Source organism: Zalophus californianus, chromosome 3, assembly GCF_009762305.2.
Source record: "Zalophus californianus isolate mZalCal1 chromosome 3, mZalCal1.pri.v2, whole genome shotgun sequence".
NCBI classification, from domain to species: Eukaryota; Metazoa; Chordata; class Mammalia; order Carnivora; family Otariidae; genus Zalophus; species Zalophus californianus.
This window is the reverse complement of record NC_045597.1, coordinates 76,228,847-76,244,162: the sequence shown is the minus strand read 5'-3', so window position 1 is coordinate 76,244,162 and position 15,316 is coordinate 76,228,847. Positions and strand designations below refer to the sequence as shown.

The 15,316-nt window shown below is 44.9% G+C and overlaps 1 protein-coding gene across 1 annotated transcript in view; it reads right to left on the bottom strand.

Annotated features, from left to right (window-relative positions):
- The window catches only part of SPATA13 (spermatogenesis associated 13), a 363,796-nt gene that overhangs the window by 307,668 nt on the left and 40,812 nt on the right, over positions 1-15,316 (bottom strand). The window contains exon 2 of the mRNA XM_035726496.1: positions 6,568-6,603. Coding sequence (XP_035582389.1) covers positions 6,568-6,603 — 36 coding nt within the window. The remainder of the gene's footprint in view (positions 1-6,567; positions 6,604-15,316) is intronic.

The window sequence follows — 15,316 nt, the reverse complement described above, 5'->3', positions numbered from 1 at the left end:
CTGTTGGTGGGAGTGCAAACTGCTGCAGCCACAAACAATATGGAGGTTCCTCAAAAAATTAAAAATAGAATTACCCTATGATTCAATAATTCCACTACAAGATATTTACTCAAAGAATACAAAAACACTAATTTGAAAAGATATATGCACCCCTATGTTTATATCAGCATTATTTATAATAGCCAAGATATGGAAGCAGCCCAAGTGTCCATCGATAGATGAATTGATAAAGGGGATGTGATTTATATATACAATGGAATATTACTCAGCCATAAAAAATGAAGTCTTGCCATTTACAACAACATGGATGGATCTAGAGGGTATAATGCTAAGTGAAATAAGTCAGTCAGAGAAAGACAAATACCATATGATTTCACTCATACATGGAATTTAAGAAACAAAACACAGAAAGAGACAAACATAAAAACAGACTCTTAACTATAGAGAACGAACTGGTAGTCACCAGAGGGGAGGTGGGTGAAATAGGTGATGGGGATTAAGAGTACATTTATCTTGATGAGCACCGGGTAATGTACAGAACTGTTGCTGTATTATACACCTGAAACTAATATAACACTGTACATTAATTACCCTAGAATTAAAATAAATAAATAAAATTTTTAAAAAACCAATTTTTAGAATATTGACTCCTTTTTGAGAGAAGACAGGGTGCACAATCGTAGACTAATGTGCAGGGAAGTCCTGATATTTCTTAAGATATGGGGGGTCCAGATGTTCACTTTATTATTCTGCATCATAACACACAATGCATATTCTTTTGCATTATCAATTATTTATCAAAACATGAAAATGTTTAAAAAGAACTTACTGTGTAGCACATGGTCAGCTTTCAATACCTAATGATAACACAGGAGTTGCTGTGTCTGCTGTTTTGTAGGATGGTGCTGTGCAGCCACCAGATCTCTAGTGGCATGGGACTCAGGGGCTCTGGGTCACTAACTTTCCAGATAGGACCCCCCATTCATGTATGTGGCTGGTCTTGTCATGACCACTAGCTAGGAGAGTGAAGTAGTGTTTCTTCTTTAGCCAGCAGCCTGGTTCATCTTTACCCCTTCATCCTCCCCATCCATCCAACCATCCATCCATCCATCCATCCATCCATCCATCCATTCTTCCATCCATCCGTCCATCTGTCCATCCATCGCTCCATTCAATAAATATTTAAGTACCTCCCAAGGTCTGGGAATCTCCAAACTTCGGCTTTCAAAGTCCTATAGTTTGAAGAATCTCAAGGCAACAAATGGGTTGGCAAATTATAGATACATGGATGCAGTCTAATCCAAGGTGCATCTGATCACTCTCCCTTGGCCACCCCTTCTACCAGTGTAGATTGTTCAGATTCATAAACTTGCACAGCATATGATTCACAAACCTTTCCCACATGTTGGCCATTTTCATCCCCTCAATCCTGGTAATGGAAGCTCACAGCTCCCATACACTAACATGAAATATCTGCATGACAGGGAATCAGGGGGTTTTATCATGAACTGACTGTGATATTAGAGAGGGTCTATGTATTAGTTTCCTATTGCTGCTGTAATAAATTATCACAAACTTGGTGGCTTGAACACAAATTTGCCACCTACAGCTCTGTTGGTTAAAAGCCCAACAGGGGTCTTACAGGGCTAAAATTAAGGTGTCAGCAGGGCTGCATTCTTTCCTGGAGGCAAGGGAAGAATCCATACCCTTGCCTTCTCCAGCTTCTAGAAGCCACCCGCATTCCTGGGCTCCTGGCCCCTCCTCCACCTGCAAAACCAGCAATGTCAGATCAAGTCCTCACACAGAATTCCCCTGACCTACTCTTCTGCTTCCCTCTCCCCACTTTTAAGGACCCTTGGGATTTCATTGGGTCCACCGGATAATCCAGGATCATCCCCTTCTTCTAGCATCAGTTGGTGAGGACCCTTACTTCCTCTTTGCCATATAAAGTAGTATGTTTATGTTTCAGGGATTAGGGCATGGACATCTTTGGGGTTGGGGGGGTATAATTATTCCACCTATCACACTATGAGACACCACTCATTATTCCCTAATTTTCTCTCTACATCTTACAATCAAAAACTAAGCTATCGGGATCATGTTATCTCTACCTTCCAGAGAAATGAATTACTTGAGCTATGCCTTAATGTCTATCTTTACAGAGGATCCAAGTGTGATTGAACAACCTCTATGTGTTTTTTAGAAACAACTGAAGTTATTGTCTGGCACATTACTCAATGTTCTTTTAATATAAGAGCCTACACTATAAATTTTTGCTGGAGTTTAATTCCAGGAAAACTTCTGATTCCACAGATGTATTCATCAAATGCAAACAACGTGGACCACAGAGTTGCCTGCCTTGCACTGGCGGTCAGAAAACTTCAGAATGAAATTCATCCCACTTCCTGTAGACAGTTTGTTCTGTTTTAACTCTAAAAAAAATTCTTATTTTGGATTTTTAAAGTTACCACAAGTACTCTAAGAAGTAGTCATTTCTGTCTTAATAAATATAGTAAAAGCATCTTATTAACCATTTTTTAAAAGAAAATAACTTTCAATGACTTTTGAAAAATTTACAAATGCTTTAGCAGGTTCAGAATGCTGTAATTAAGAAATATTAAGGTTTTCTAAGAACTTGGGGTGCCTGGATGGCTCAGCTGGCTCTTAATTTCGGCTCAGGTCATGATCTCAGTATGGGAGATCAAGTCCCGAATCAGGCTCCCCCTCAGCAGGGAGTCTGCTTGAGATTCTCTCTCCCTCTGCCCCTTCCCCTCCTCTCAAAGAAATAAATCTTTTAAAAAATTTTTTTCTGGGGCACCTGGGTGGCTCAGTTGGTTAAACCGCTGCCTTCGGCTCAGGTCATGATCCCAGGGTCCTGGGATCGAGCCCCACATCGGGCTCCCTGCTCATGCAGGAAGCCTGCTTCTCCGTCTGCCTGCCGCTCCCCCTGCTTGTGCTCTCTCCCTCTCTCTCTCTCTCGCTATCTCTCTCTGTGTGTCAAATAAATAAACAAATAATACAAAAATCTTAAAAAAAAATTTTTTTTTCTAAGAACTTTTCTCTAATGTGTGCTCAACAGATATTTGGTGAATAATGCCTAATAAACAGTGAACACTACAGCATTTTATTAAATCTAGCCCCCCTGACCTAAATGTTGCTAGAATATTCTGTGGTTTTGAGGCCCCAAACCACCAGAGGTAATATGGGAAAGGAGGTGCTTCTCAGTCATATTTCTGGATGTGCAGGTTAAGAGTTCTTTGGCCACACTTTGACATCCAGAGCAATTAGGTACAAATAAGCCCTCCAGAATTTATGTGGGATCACAATGCATCCTGACCAGCCTTTCCTGCTTGAGATTCCTTTAATTACCTTTACGCAACCAATGCTTCAAGCAAACGGGAATTTTCAGGGTTCTCCAAAATTCCTTTACTTACGCTGTACTCTGCACTTGGCATCTTTTCCCATCTCCAATTGTCACATCCCCAGAATACCCCCATGCGCATCCTGAAATGTCATCTCCTTCATGATATGGGCTCTCTTTTTTGAAACTCCACGGTACTTTGTTTCTTTCTTCTGGTTCTTGTATATTATGTTCTACTTCGTAATGCAAGTGTACATACGCAGACATACACACATGCTTATGAACCATTTGAATTATTTATCTTTATAGCCCCTTTTAGAAGAGAGTGTCTTATAAATAATATGTGCTCTAAAGTATCCATTGAATTTAACTGCTGTACCTTTTAAATATATGCATAAATTTTGTTCTAATAGGGATGAAAACCATGCTACCGCTTATTACATTATATTACATTGTATAGACCAGAGTATATGGATAGTTTATCCAAAGGTTTGTTGAAATGCAAATATATTTAGTTTAAGATTCAACAGCTCCCTCTCGTGGCCTCTGTGGGCAATTGAGCTTGCTAGCCTCCAGAGTTAAAACAGAATTTCATTTTATTTTTGGAAATTAAATTTGAAGATTCTCAATCAATTTCAGTTTTGATGTTAAAAGTTAATTCCCACTGAATGGTACATTTTATTTGGCATAAAGGTGTCATTTTTTATGTGAAGAATAAATAGAAGCAATTATCGGTCAATGGTTTCCATCTCAAATGACTATAAATCTGCTTTTAAAATAATTAATAGATTTTAATTTAAATATTAATATTTGATTAAGGTTAAAAAGCAAGTTTTCAGAAAGTCACATATACATTTTCAGTACCTGAGAATGAATATATCTTGGAACTCAGTGACAATATATAGAACACTCTATTTTTGTTTTTTCCAAAATTTGGAACAATATGAATTACAAATAAGTTTAAAAGCTCAAGCATTCTAACTATACAATCAAATGCTCCAGTTTGAAATGGAACAATTTAAAATGAGGAACCAAGTAAAATGCAAAACGTTAAACCCCGAAGTACAGCTCTTAACGAGGTCCAAATCCCTCAAGTCACCATCCATGCCTATGACCCAGGGGTTTCTGCCATAAAGGGAAAAGCTGATTGAAGGAGGTCAGGGTCTGGCTGTGGGTGGGTCTCCACGCTCTGTGGTGGGCTTCCTAAGGAGCAGCCCAAGTCAGCACATCACACAGTGAGAGGCTAAGCTTCAGGAAAGAGAAAGTGTCTGAATTCTGGCCTGGCATAAAGAGCTCCACCTGGCCAGAAGGATCTTCAGAAGGACCCCAGGGAGAAAAGGGTGGGGATCCTAACCTCCCCTAGTCCTTCCTGACTCCAGAGAGGAGGAGAAGAAAGAGAGGGACAACACTGAAATCTACATCTGTCATTGCTAACGTGACCCCTTTGAGAAAATAAAACCTCTATTTAATAGAAGCTTTTCTTGTATACAGAATGTCTCTTTCCCTCTGGATTCCCATTGTTGTCTAGGATTCCAACAATTATTTCCAAGCACCATAAGTTTTGTGAACAGTTTGATGGTTTCCCTTCTGCAGTTGTATTTTGATATAAAATCTGACTTCAGGGAAGCATTTTCATTAATGACATTTATTCTAATTAGGAAGGATGCACAAGAGAAAAAAGGAGAAACATATACACCTTTTAAGTTATATAATCATTTAGCCTGTGACATTAAAAAATGTTTTAAAAACACACATAAAGTATTGTTAGATAAGAGATTTTTTAATCATGAGTTTACCAAAAGCAAAACAAAGAAAAACATGTTGAAACTGTAACTGGTTCTACTGCTATTGAATTTGTTATTCTACAGTATGTTACAAAAATGCATACTGTTTTTCTCTTCCATTAATAAAAATCATATAACTTTGGGGCTCCTCCTTCTTTAGAAACACATTCACTTTCCCTGAGTATCACCCAAATTATAATAATACGCCCACTGAAATCCACCCAGTCAGGGAGGCTTCAATATTCTCCTTCATCCTAAAAATTAAAAACATTATAAAACAGCCTGGGTAAATTTTTAAGAGCTTACCATAATTTCTTTTCATCTGAGTGTACACCAAATGATTTTGAAGTAAGATATAAAAGTATGTGATAATCTATTCACATAATATGCACAAACTTTGGAACCCAAATGCCATTATGTAATTTTTCTGCAAACAAATACAAATAGTTAAAAATTCAAATAATGCATCAAGTAAGCAAAATATTTTAAAAATAGCCTTTATTTCAGGTCAATGGTAAATGGCAAAACGTCAGGTAAGGCTGATGGTGCACAAAATCAATGAACTTCAACCAAACCAGCGGATCACCTCGCTAATAAGCTGCACCTTACTTGTCATCAATGGCTATTGATGGATAGACATCACTGGGTTTCTGACCTGTAAAGGTAATCTCAAATCAGATTTCCTAAATTTTGCATTGTCTAGCTCAGTTGAAGCTTCCCATAAGCTGTCATCCACTTTAGTTGGAGAATAAGGAAAGCAGAAAGATAATTCATTCAAGACTTAAATGGCCTTCCTTAGATTCTTTACCTGTTAGTTTTTAGTTGGCCCCAATGGGTAAATCATGGCTTTAAATAATGCTGAGATGAAAAACATGATCTTTTGTTAACATTTCTATCTGTCCATCAGAAAAGACATTTTGGCCTTACAACCATGAAGTGGTTGTTAATACAACTTACTTGTAACAAGACATAAACATGTTATATACATACATATGTATACTAAAATGTGTTAAACCCTAAGCGTATATCCATCCAATAAAAAACAAAAAGGCTGAAAACACTCCCAGGTTTTTATCACAATCAAATATCTTTAAAATGGAAGAAATTTCATGTTTGGTTTTCCATTGGTATGAGGTGACTAATTTGCATTTGCTTATAAAATAAAATCATCCCCAAGTTTGCCTCCAAATGGATTGGCCACAACAGGAGAATATTCGGTGGTGATACTGCAGATTAATAAAGTTCATTTATGGCCTAAAATTATAGTAAGAAGAGGCCTAACTTCGAAAAGGAAGATGTCACCCAAGGGCCCTGACAGAAGGTATACGTTGAAAGTCAAGAAAAGCAGGAAGCTGTGGGTCTGAGACTCCAGGAGGGACAGTGGGGTGGGTAAGGGGAGGGAGGACTGGAAGCCCTTCTTACCAGGTTTGGAGCACTGGAGACACATAAGGACAAGTCCTGGAAAGGAAGGGAAAGATGTGCTGTTAGTACACAGATGTGTGAAAGATTATCTGAAGTTAAATTCGAATGGTGGTTCTCTATTGGACTTGAAAAAAATATATAAAGAAAAAAAATATATATATGTATATGTGTATACATTTGCACACACACACACACACACACACAAACACACAGAGCTCACATGGCCTTATAGCAGATTTTAATAGCACTGAGAAAATGACGTATTCTACCCAACATACTTGGATGGCGCAGCAGCCCCAGGGTTCTGACTGTGTTATTTTTAACAATCAGCCCTGGGTTTCAAATCCATTGATCTCTGGTTAAGTGCATGGGATCCAAAGCCAGAGCACAGAGGGTCAAATCCCAGACCACCATTTCTTGCTGCAGGACCCAGGGCAGTTATGGAATCTCTCTGCCTGGCTAGCAGCAGAGAATTAAGTAAGAACTAAATGAATTAATGTCCATAAAAGATTTAGAGCTGCGCCTGACACGTTGTAAGCATATGCGAATGCTATGTTGTTATTTTGGGGATTTGCTCTCCATGGCTACAAACTGGACAGTTTCTCAGGAATCCTTGCTCCTTTACAGAATATTTACTGAGCTCTCTCCCTTGGCTCACCATTCGGAAAGAATTTCGGCTCCCGAGTCTCTACGGCCTCATTCCATCCTTCCGGAGCTCATCGCCATCTCTTACCTTCAGAAAGTACACTTTCCTGGAAGCTGCCTGCCACTTCTTAGTTAGGATTGTGCTAATTTATGTTCATCATACCATCTGGATGAGCAGCTACCTATTTGCTCTTTCGTTCACCAAGCTAACACGTAGTTAGTGAAAGCTGGCCGTGGGCCTCTGTGCGAGTAACACAGGCATGAATGAGGCCGCCAGTCTCTGCATCCATGTGTCTTCTCATGTCTTTATTCCCATGCTGGGGGGCCAGACAGAGTGGGACAGATCTGCCACCCTATTGCTGGAACTGTGTGGCATACTGCACACTCCATATCCTCAAGTATCCTATAGGGCTTCTCTCTGAACAAGGATACAATAAAACTTCTGGAAGAGAGAATACTAGAGACACAATAGCTCATGAAGATACGAGCAAGGGAGGAGGGGAGTGAGTGGAGGGTGCTCAGGCTCTTGGGCTATACACGGGTCCCTGGGAAATGGAGCTGGCTTGGGTAGAGTCAGTGATGTCAAGGTCAGCCCAATGACACCTCGGTTGTGGGCACAGAAAGGCCATTTTAAGCCCAATGGTATGGGTATGTCATTTGTATCACTTTCCCACTCAGCTGTTAAAGGATGGATGTTCCAAGTTCTTTCAGCAAGAACTCAAGAAAGTTGGAAGCCAGTTAAATAAAATTAGTGCAACACCCAGGGTGCTGTTGGAGATGGGAAGAATTTGCATTTGGACGCTACTGAGAACTGCAGCTCTGCTGGGACACAGCTATCCCGGCTTCAGGAAGGGCACTACTGTCCCTTAGCGTGACTAGAGCCATGGCAGAGGAGAAGTGCTGTCCACGCGACAGAGCAAACGCACGTCCTACCGATCTCGCCTGCCCCATCAGGAGAAACCCCCCCAGGAGCAGCGGAGAAGGATAAAGCCACAAACCAAGACCAAGGACTGACCGACTGTAAGAACATCGGAGGAAAATGCACAGTGTCCCCAATCCTGCCGGGGGGACGGAGGGGCTTGGGTTGGGGTTCCTACCATTTTACCGTGGGGTCAGAACCCAGACACTTGTCACCATGGCCAGCATCCCCTCCTGTGCCCTCCCCATCTCCGTAGGGCTGGGGGTAGAGGTGACGTCAGAGCCCAGAGCGACGTTGACACTGTCTGCACACAGGAAGAGTGAAGCCAGCACTCGGGGGGCCACGGGAAAACAAAACTGTGCTCTGGCTCCACAACGAAGTCTCTCTGAACAAAGAAAGTATCCCTCCTGGACAGTAAATTATCTCTAAGTAAAATTAACTTTGTTTCAATTGTGTAGATTTTGTCACAAGGGGGACCCTAGAAGGTTTGCCAGCCGAAATTCACGATCCAAGGGGTGCTCAAAAAAGCCATCTTGGAGGAGGGGGAGCCTGTGAGGGCGGCTGAAGGACCCGGGGACCTCGTGGACCAAGAGGACAGCTGGGGGGGTTGGGAGGAAGGACTTAGAGGGCGGGTGGGCAGTTGGGAGGGTTGGGAGGAAGGACTTAGAGGGCGGGGGGGGGGGGGCTTGGGGGAGTTGGGAGGAAGGACTTAGAGGGTTGGGGGGTTTGGAGGAAGGACTTAGAGGGCGGGGGGGGTTGGGGGGGTTGGGAGGAAGGACTTAGAGGGCGGGTGGGCGGTTGGGAGGAAGGCCTTAGAGGGCGGGGGGTTGGGGGGGTTGGGAGGAAGGCCTTAGAGGGCGGGGGGGGCGGTTGGGAGGAAGGACTTGGGGGGGTTGGGGGGGTGGGAGGAAGGACTTAGAGGGCGGGGGGCGGTTGGGAGGAAGGACTTGGGGGGGTTGGGGAGGTTGGGAGGAAGGACTTAGAGGGCGGAGGGGGGTTGGAGGGGTTGGGAGGAAGGACTTAGAGGGCGGAGGGGGGTTGGGGGGGTTGGGAGGAAGGACTTACAGGGCGGGGGGGGCGGTTGGGAGGAAGGACTTAGAGGGTGGGGGGGTGCGGTTGGGAGGAAGGACTTAGAGGGCGGGGGGGGTGCAGTTGGGAGGAAGGACTTAGGGGGGGGGTGCGGTTGGGAGGAAGGACTTAGAGGGCGGGGGGGGGTTGAGGGGGGGTTGAGGGCGGGGGGGGGGGGTTGGAGGAAAGACTTAGAGGCCCCGGGGGGGGGGGTGTTGCTGTGTGGGAAGGTGGCTGTGGAGAACCACGAGCGATTAAGCCTGACCCGAGCAGAAGCCTAAGCAGCAGGCAGCGGCACGAGGCAAAGCTGAAGAGGGAGACAGATTCAGGTGGCTCGCTGGTGGGTTTAGAACCCATCCTGAAGGATGACAGCCTCCTGGGACACGGTCATATTTGTGCTACTGATAAATCACCCCCCAGGAGAGAAGGGACTTCAGGGAAACAAATGAGCTTGGACGCAGGGTTATCCCTGAAATTTTGTGTTTATTGATGTGCACTTCGAAGAAAGAGTTTTATGTGTCCAGTCCATCTGGTACCTGGCAGGGAAGGGTCAATTGATAAGGCATTAACTGATGTTCTCTGAATACTTTTTTAAAAGAAACAGCTAATGGGCGCCTGGGTGGCCCAGTCGGTTAAGCATCAGACTCTTGCTATTAGCTCAGGTCTTGCTCTCAGAGTCGTGAGTTCAAGCAAGCCCCGTGTTGGGCTCCATGCTGGGTGTGAAGCCTACTTAAAAAAGAAAGGAAAGAAAGAAGAAAAGAAAAGAAACATTTAATAACTCCTGCATCAGTTCTGGAGTAAGCACTCATTGTAGCAGATCTTCTTTCAAGGCCTGTCTTGTTAAAACTCGTATAGGTCATTGTTTAGAAATAACAGGCCTTACTCTGTTCAGAAATCATTGCTATTACCATTAAAATCCAGAAAGTGTCACAAAAGCAACCAGAAAGGGAGGATGGCATGAGGCTAACACAGTGTGTGTGGATTACAACTTTAGCAATTAGGGCAATCATTTCCTTTTAACGGTCTCACACTAAACCAAGCAATCTTTCCTTTTAAAGGAGGCCAGGAAGGAACAATGATCAACATGGGGAGGAAGACATGCATGAGTTACAAACTAAGAAACTGAAGAAACAGGTGGATAGACGGTTAAACATTGTTTGACTAAAATAACTGAGAAGATGGGTAGCCTGGGTGGCTCAGTCTGTTAAGCATCTGCCTTTGGCTCAAGTCATGATACCAGGGTCCTAGGATCAAGTCCCGCATCAGGTTCCCTGCTCAGCGGGCAGCCTGCTTCTCCCTCTCCCTCTGCTGCTCCCCTTACTTGTGTGTACGCACTCTCTCTCTAATAAATAAATAAAATCTTGAAAAACAAAAATAAAAAATAAAATAACTGAGAAGACATGGCATTCAAGAGAACACCTGAAAGAAAATTAATTTTTTAATACTTTACGTGATTGTATTTTTAACCCCTTTTATAGTAAAAATTGTCAGGTACACTCAAAAAACGAGTTGAAACTCCCTCCACTGGGGCGCCTGGGTGGCTCAGTCAGGTAAAGCGTCCGACTTCCGATCTCAGCTCAGGTCTTGATCTCAGGGTTGTGAGTTCAAGCCCTGTGTTTTTAAGGAAAGAAGGAAAGAAAAGGGAGGGAGGGAGGGAGGGAGGGAGGGAGGGAGGGAGGGAAGGAAGGAAGGAAGGAAGGAAGGAAGGAAAGAAAGGAAGAAAGGAAGAAAGAAGAAAGAAAAAGAAAGAAAGAGAAAGAAAGAAAGAAAAGGAAAGAAAAAGAAAGAAAAGAAAAAGAAAAAAGAAATAATTCCCTCTATGAACCCATCCCCTACATTCAACAGCCATCATTTTGCTACACTCATTCTATTAATTTTCATTTTGCTAGATTTTTAAAAAGCAAATCCCAGTCTTCATGCCACTTCACCCCTGAATAATTCAATATTCTCTCAAAAAGGGGACATTTTCCTACATAAACAAATTGCCATTATCACACTAAACAAAAATTGTATTCCTTAGTTAAGTTAGCTCTTAAGTTCAATGGTTGATTTTCTATAATTCTCAAATTTACAAAGAGGTGTTGTTCCAGAAATTTGGTTATATGTCAGTTTAGATTTCAGGAAATGTTTCCCACAAAAGCATCTTTAATTCATACATCACCTGAAATAGGACAATTAAAAAAAATGATTTTTCAGCTAAAAATGGTAGAAAGTAATGCTTACTGCACAAAAATGTTTTATTTCTATGGAATAACCTGGAATAAACCTCTTTGTATACACTGTTTTTGTCCATGTTTAAAATTATATCTATTCTACGTGAAATTTGAGAATTAGGCTCATCCTAAGACTCTTGTTTCATGCTGCCATTCTTCTCGCCAGAAGGTGCTATAGACAAGAGCTTCTCTCATCTTAATGTGCATTGGAATTGCCTGGGCATCTTGTTAAAACGCAAATGCTCCTTCAGTACATCTGGGGAGGGGCTCCCAGGTGCCGGTTACACTGTCTGCTTACGGGCTCAGTAAGGCATGGATCATCCACTATGGGGTAAACTACGGCCCCCACCTCCATGTTCATATGTTGAAATCCTAAACCCCAGTAGCTCAGAATGTGACCTTATTTGGAAAGAGGGTTGATACAGATATAATTAGTTTAGATGAGGTCATCAGGATGGGCCTTAATCTCCTATGACTAATGTTCTTATAAAAAGGGGAATCTGGACACAGCCCTGCACACACGGAAAATGCCATGTGAAGACTGCAGACAAGCCACTGGAAGCTCGGAGAGAAGCCTGGAACAGACCGTCCCCTAGAGCTTTCAGAGGGAGCACAGCCCTACGGACACCTCGATCTCAGACTTTCAGCCTCCAGAGCTGTGAGACGCTCAATGTCTGTTGTTAAGGCCCTCCGTTTGTGGTCCTTTTTTATAGCAGCCCTGGCAAACTCATACACCACCCTCTGCACAGGAAGGGTTCGGAGGGATCCTACTGGAACACACTCCAGCACTGTATTCAGGGTTAGGATAATGGCTAAGAGAATAGCCCCTGCAGTCAGGCCTGCGTTCCGTTACCTGTCCTGAGTCACTTCGTGAATGACTCAGGCCGAACCTGGATTTCGTCACCTGTGAAATGGCCACGGTAACATGCAGCCCTGTCTTATAAGGGTTTTGCAAGAATTCAATAAAAAACACACATGATGTTCCTAACTCTGTTGACTTTCAAGAGAGTACTTTTTAGGGCCAAAAAAAGTGGAGAAAAACTCAGAAAAACTTGTCGGGAACCAGGGAGCAAGTGGGTAGTAAGGAAATGGAGGCAGTGGGTGTGGACTATTCTTTCAAAGCTTTTTTTGTTGTTAAAAGGAAGGTTAAAGAGAAATGGGACTTTGAAGGACTCACAAGGTCAAGGAAAAGATACTTTTTAGGGTGAGTGGGACTTAAGCTTCATTGTGGATATCTTGTCCTCATTCTGAGAATGGGTGAATCCCAGGGCACCATTCCCAAACTATGTCCCCAGGTACTGGGGATGGTATAGGGTGAGGTGTGACCATCCCCTGGGTGCTCCAGAGCCTGGAGCTGAGAGGTCAAGAGGTAACAGGGGTCACAACCTGGGCAATGATCAGTCTGAGGGGGTCAGGCAGAGGTGGGTCCGGGCCAGGTAGAAGGAATGGGATGCTCTGAAAACCAGGGTACTCAAATAAAAGTGAGTCCCCTCAAAGAGTGGGGAGTGGGACTGGAGAAATTCCTTGAGGGGAGGGCAGCCGATAGGTGACACATGCGTGGGGAGGGACTATGAAGTGCTCTGAGTGCTGCTCAGAAAACGCGGGCTCACACCCCTTTTCGGTAGGTGCATCAGGTGGGTTGAAGTTCCTCCAGGTCTGCCGACATTTCCCACATGACCTTGGGCCATCCTCCCACACTGGCTCTGGGCTCAGACATGCACACTGTGCCCGGTGGGGCTTTAACAAATGCGACACAGCAAAGGCTCGGGAAGCTCTTGCACAATTTGGACTTGCTCGCCTTTCCCCTCGGCCACCACACTAAGAACGTGTCCAGGCTAGCCCGCTGGATGAGGAGAGACGGTTGGCTTAGCTGTTAGCCAGCTGGGGGCCGGCAAGGTGAGGGAGCCCGGCCAAGCACAACCTGTAGACTCATGAGCCAAACAGATGCTGAGTGTCTTGGGCCACGAGGCTTTGCAGTGGCTCATCATGTGGCAGAATTACGGGAATAGATGACTGACACAGTGCCTGTGGCTGCTCAACAGCTCAAGCAACTCCTCCTCTGAATGCCTAGAGCCCCCCAGCACACACTCAGGTTGTGGGTCTGGTAATGAGAGATGGGTGGGCCATAGACACTAGGAGCAGAGAGGGCAAGCACAGGAGCCACTGAAATTGGAAGGCCATGACCATGATCATCTTGGCCAACTTGAGGGGTCCTAACTTGACATCCAAGTGGGAAGCCTGTCAGAATTTCCCACATGGGGGTGTCTCTCTCACCCCTTAGACCCAGTAGGTATAATCTTTGTACCCATCCTAGTTACACCTAGAAGATACCCTAAAGGTGTTTCTAGGTGGCTTGTGGCTCCTCCAGATACTGACCAGCAGGGAGCATGTGCGGCCAATGGAGCAAGCTTGGACAAGACAGATGAGAGTTTTATCCACAAGCTGGCCTGGCCCCACGATGTAGTTTTGGAATGTTTTGGTGAGGTTGGTGGGGTCCAGAGCCGAGAGCCAAGAAAGAATTCTTGAGATGTTTTCGGTGCAAAATGGTGTTTTATTTAAAGCACGGGACAGGACCCATGGGCACGAAGAGCTGCCGCCCTGGGATTGTGAGGAGCAACTGATTATATACTTCCGGGCTGGGGGTTAGTAAAGATAAGGGAAGTTTCAAAAGGACTTTCATATGCTAAAGAAGACTCACGGGATACAGGAGGCCTTGCTATTGTCAAACCAAGGTTGTTTTTCTCTCTAGCAGGGCATTCACATTCAGACAGCTGGGAGCTCCCTGGAGGAACAGGATGCTCTGCCTGCCTCAAGTAGTTGTCAATGGGCTGCAGGTTATAAGGACATTTCCATTTTATCTGCATTTCCTTCTGCCTTTGTTTCCTACAACACCCACAGTCTAAAAGTATTTTGGTCTGAAAGCAGAGAAAAATTCCCTGCTCTGGAGTGGTCCTCAGACCCCGTGCCCATGACGGAGGGTCTGGCTGAGATGCAGAGCGAAGGCAGTGACATTCCCCGGGCAGGTCTGAAACCTGCCCCGACCTTGCATCATTGGCCAATTATACGCCTGGCTTCTTGGCAGTACCTTGCCAGTGCCCAGGCCCCTCACATTCCTGCTGGGCCCCATGGTCAGAGGCAGTGACCACAGACAATCACTGCAGGCCCCCCCACTGCCTCTATCCTCTCAATGCCTTACAGATACAATGGTAGACAGGAATAGGTCCTGTCTCCGAGGCTCCTGGTCTGGGGGGGTAGGAGGAGGGGGACAGGAAAGCCACCACTACAGGTGTATAAAGAAGGGCAGAGAAGCCTGGGGGTGCTACCTGGTCTGAGAGTTCTGGGTTTGTTAGTTCAGAACAACTTTGGGGCTTCATCTGGCCCAATCCTTCTTCGTGACCTCCCTAGGGCCTTCCCAGACCTGCTTTTGCCGGGAGGGCCAGCCCTGGGGCCCCAGGCCAGGGCCTGCAGCTGGCATCACTGGCCGCCTCTTGCCACCCAGACTGGGACAACTGCGTGCTGGGACGGACAGGCCTTGGCCAGAGGAGGAGGCCACTGTCCCAGTGTGCTCTCTGCCAGGCAGGATGTTAGAGACTAGAGCTCTGCTCCCCCCGGAAATTTAGAGCCCAGTGTTTTCAGCCATACTACTTGAAGAAGAAAGCAAGGCAGTTTCAGTCCCTTGTTGGCCAATCAAAGGGTCCTGGTGCCACCGGGTGTGCTGTCATCCTCCCCCAGCTGTACGACAGCCCCATGACTCAAAGACATTGCCCAGCCTGAGCACAGAGAGCAGTGGCAGGGTTCCAGAACTTCCGTGGCTTGGGGCTTCGTCCTCACCAGCAGCTAGCCTCTCAGGCTCCCAGAGCTGGGTCACCATGGTCCCCAGGGGAGGGGCAGCAAGGCCAAGTCC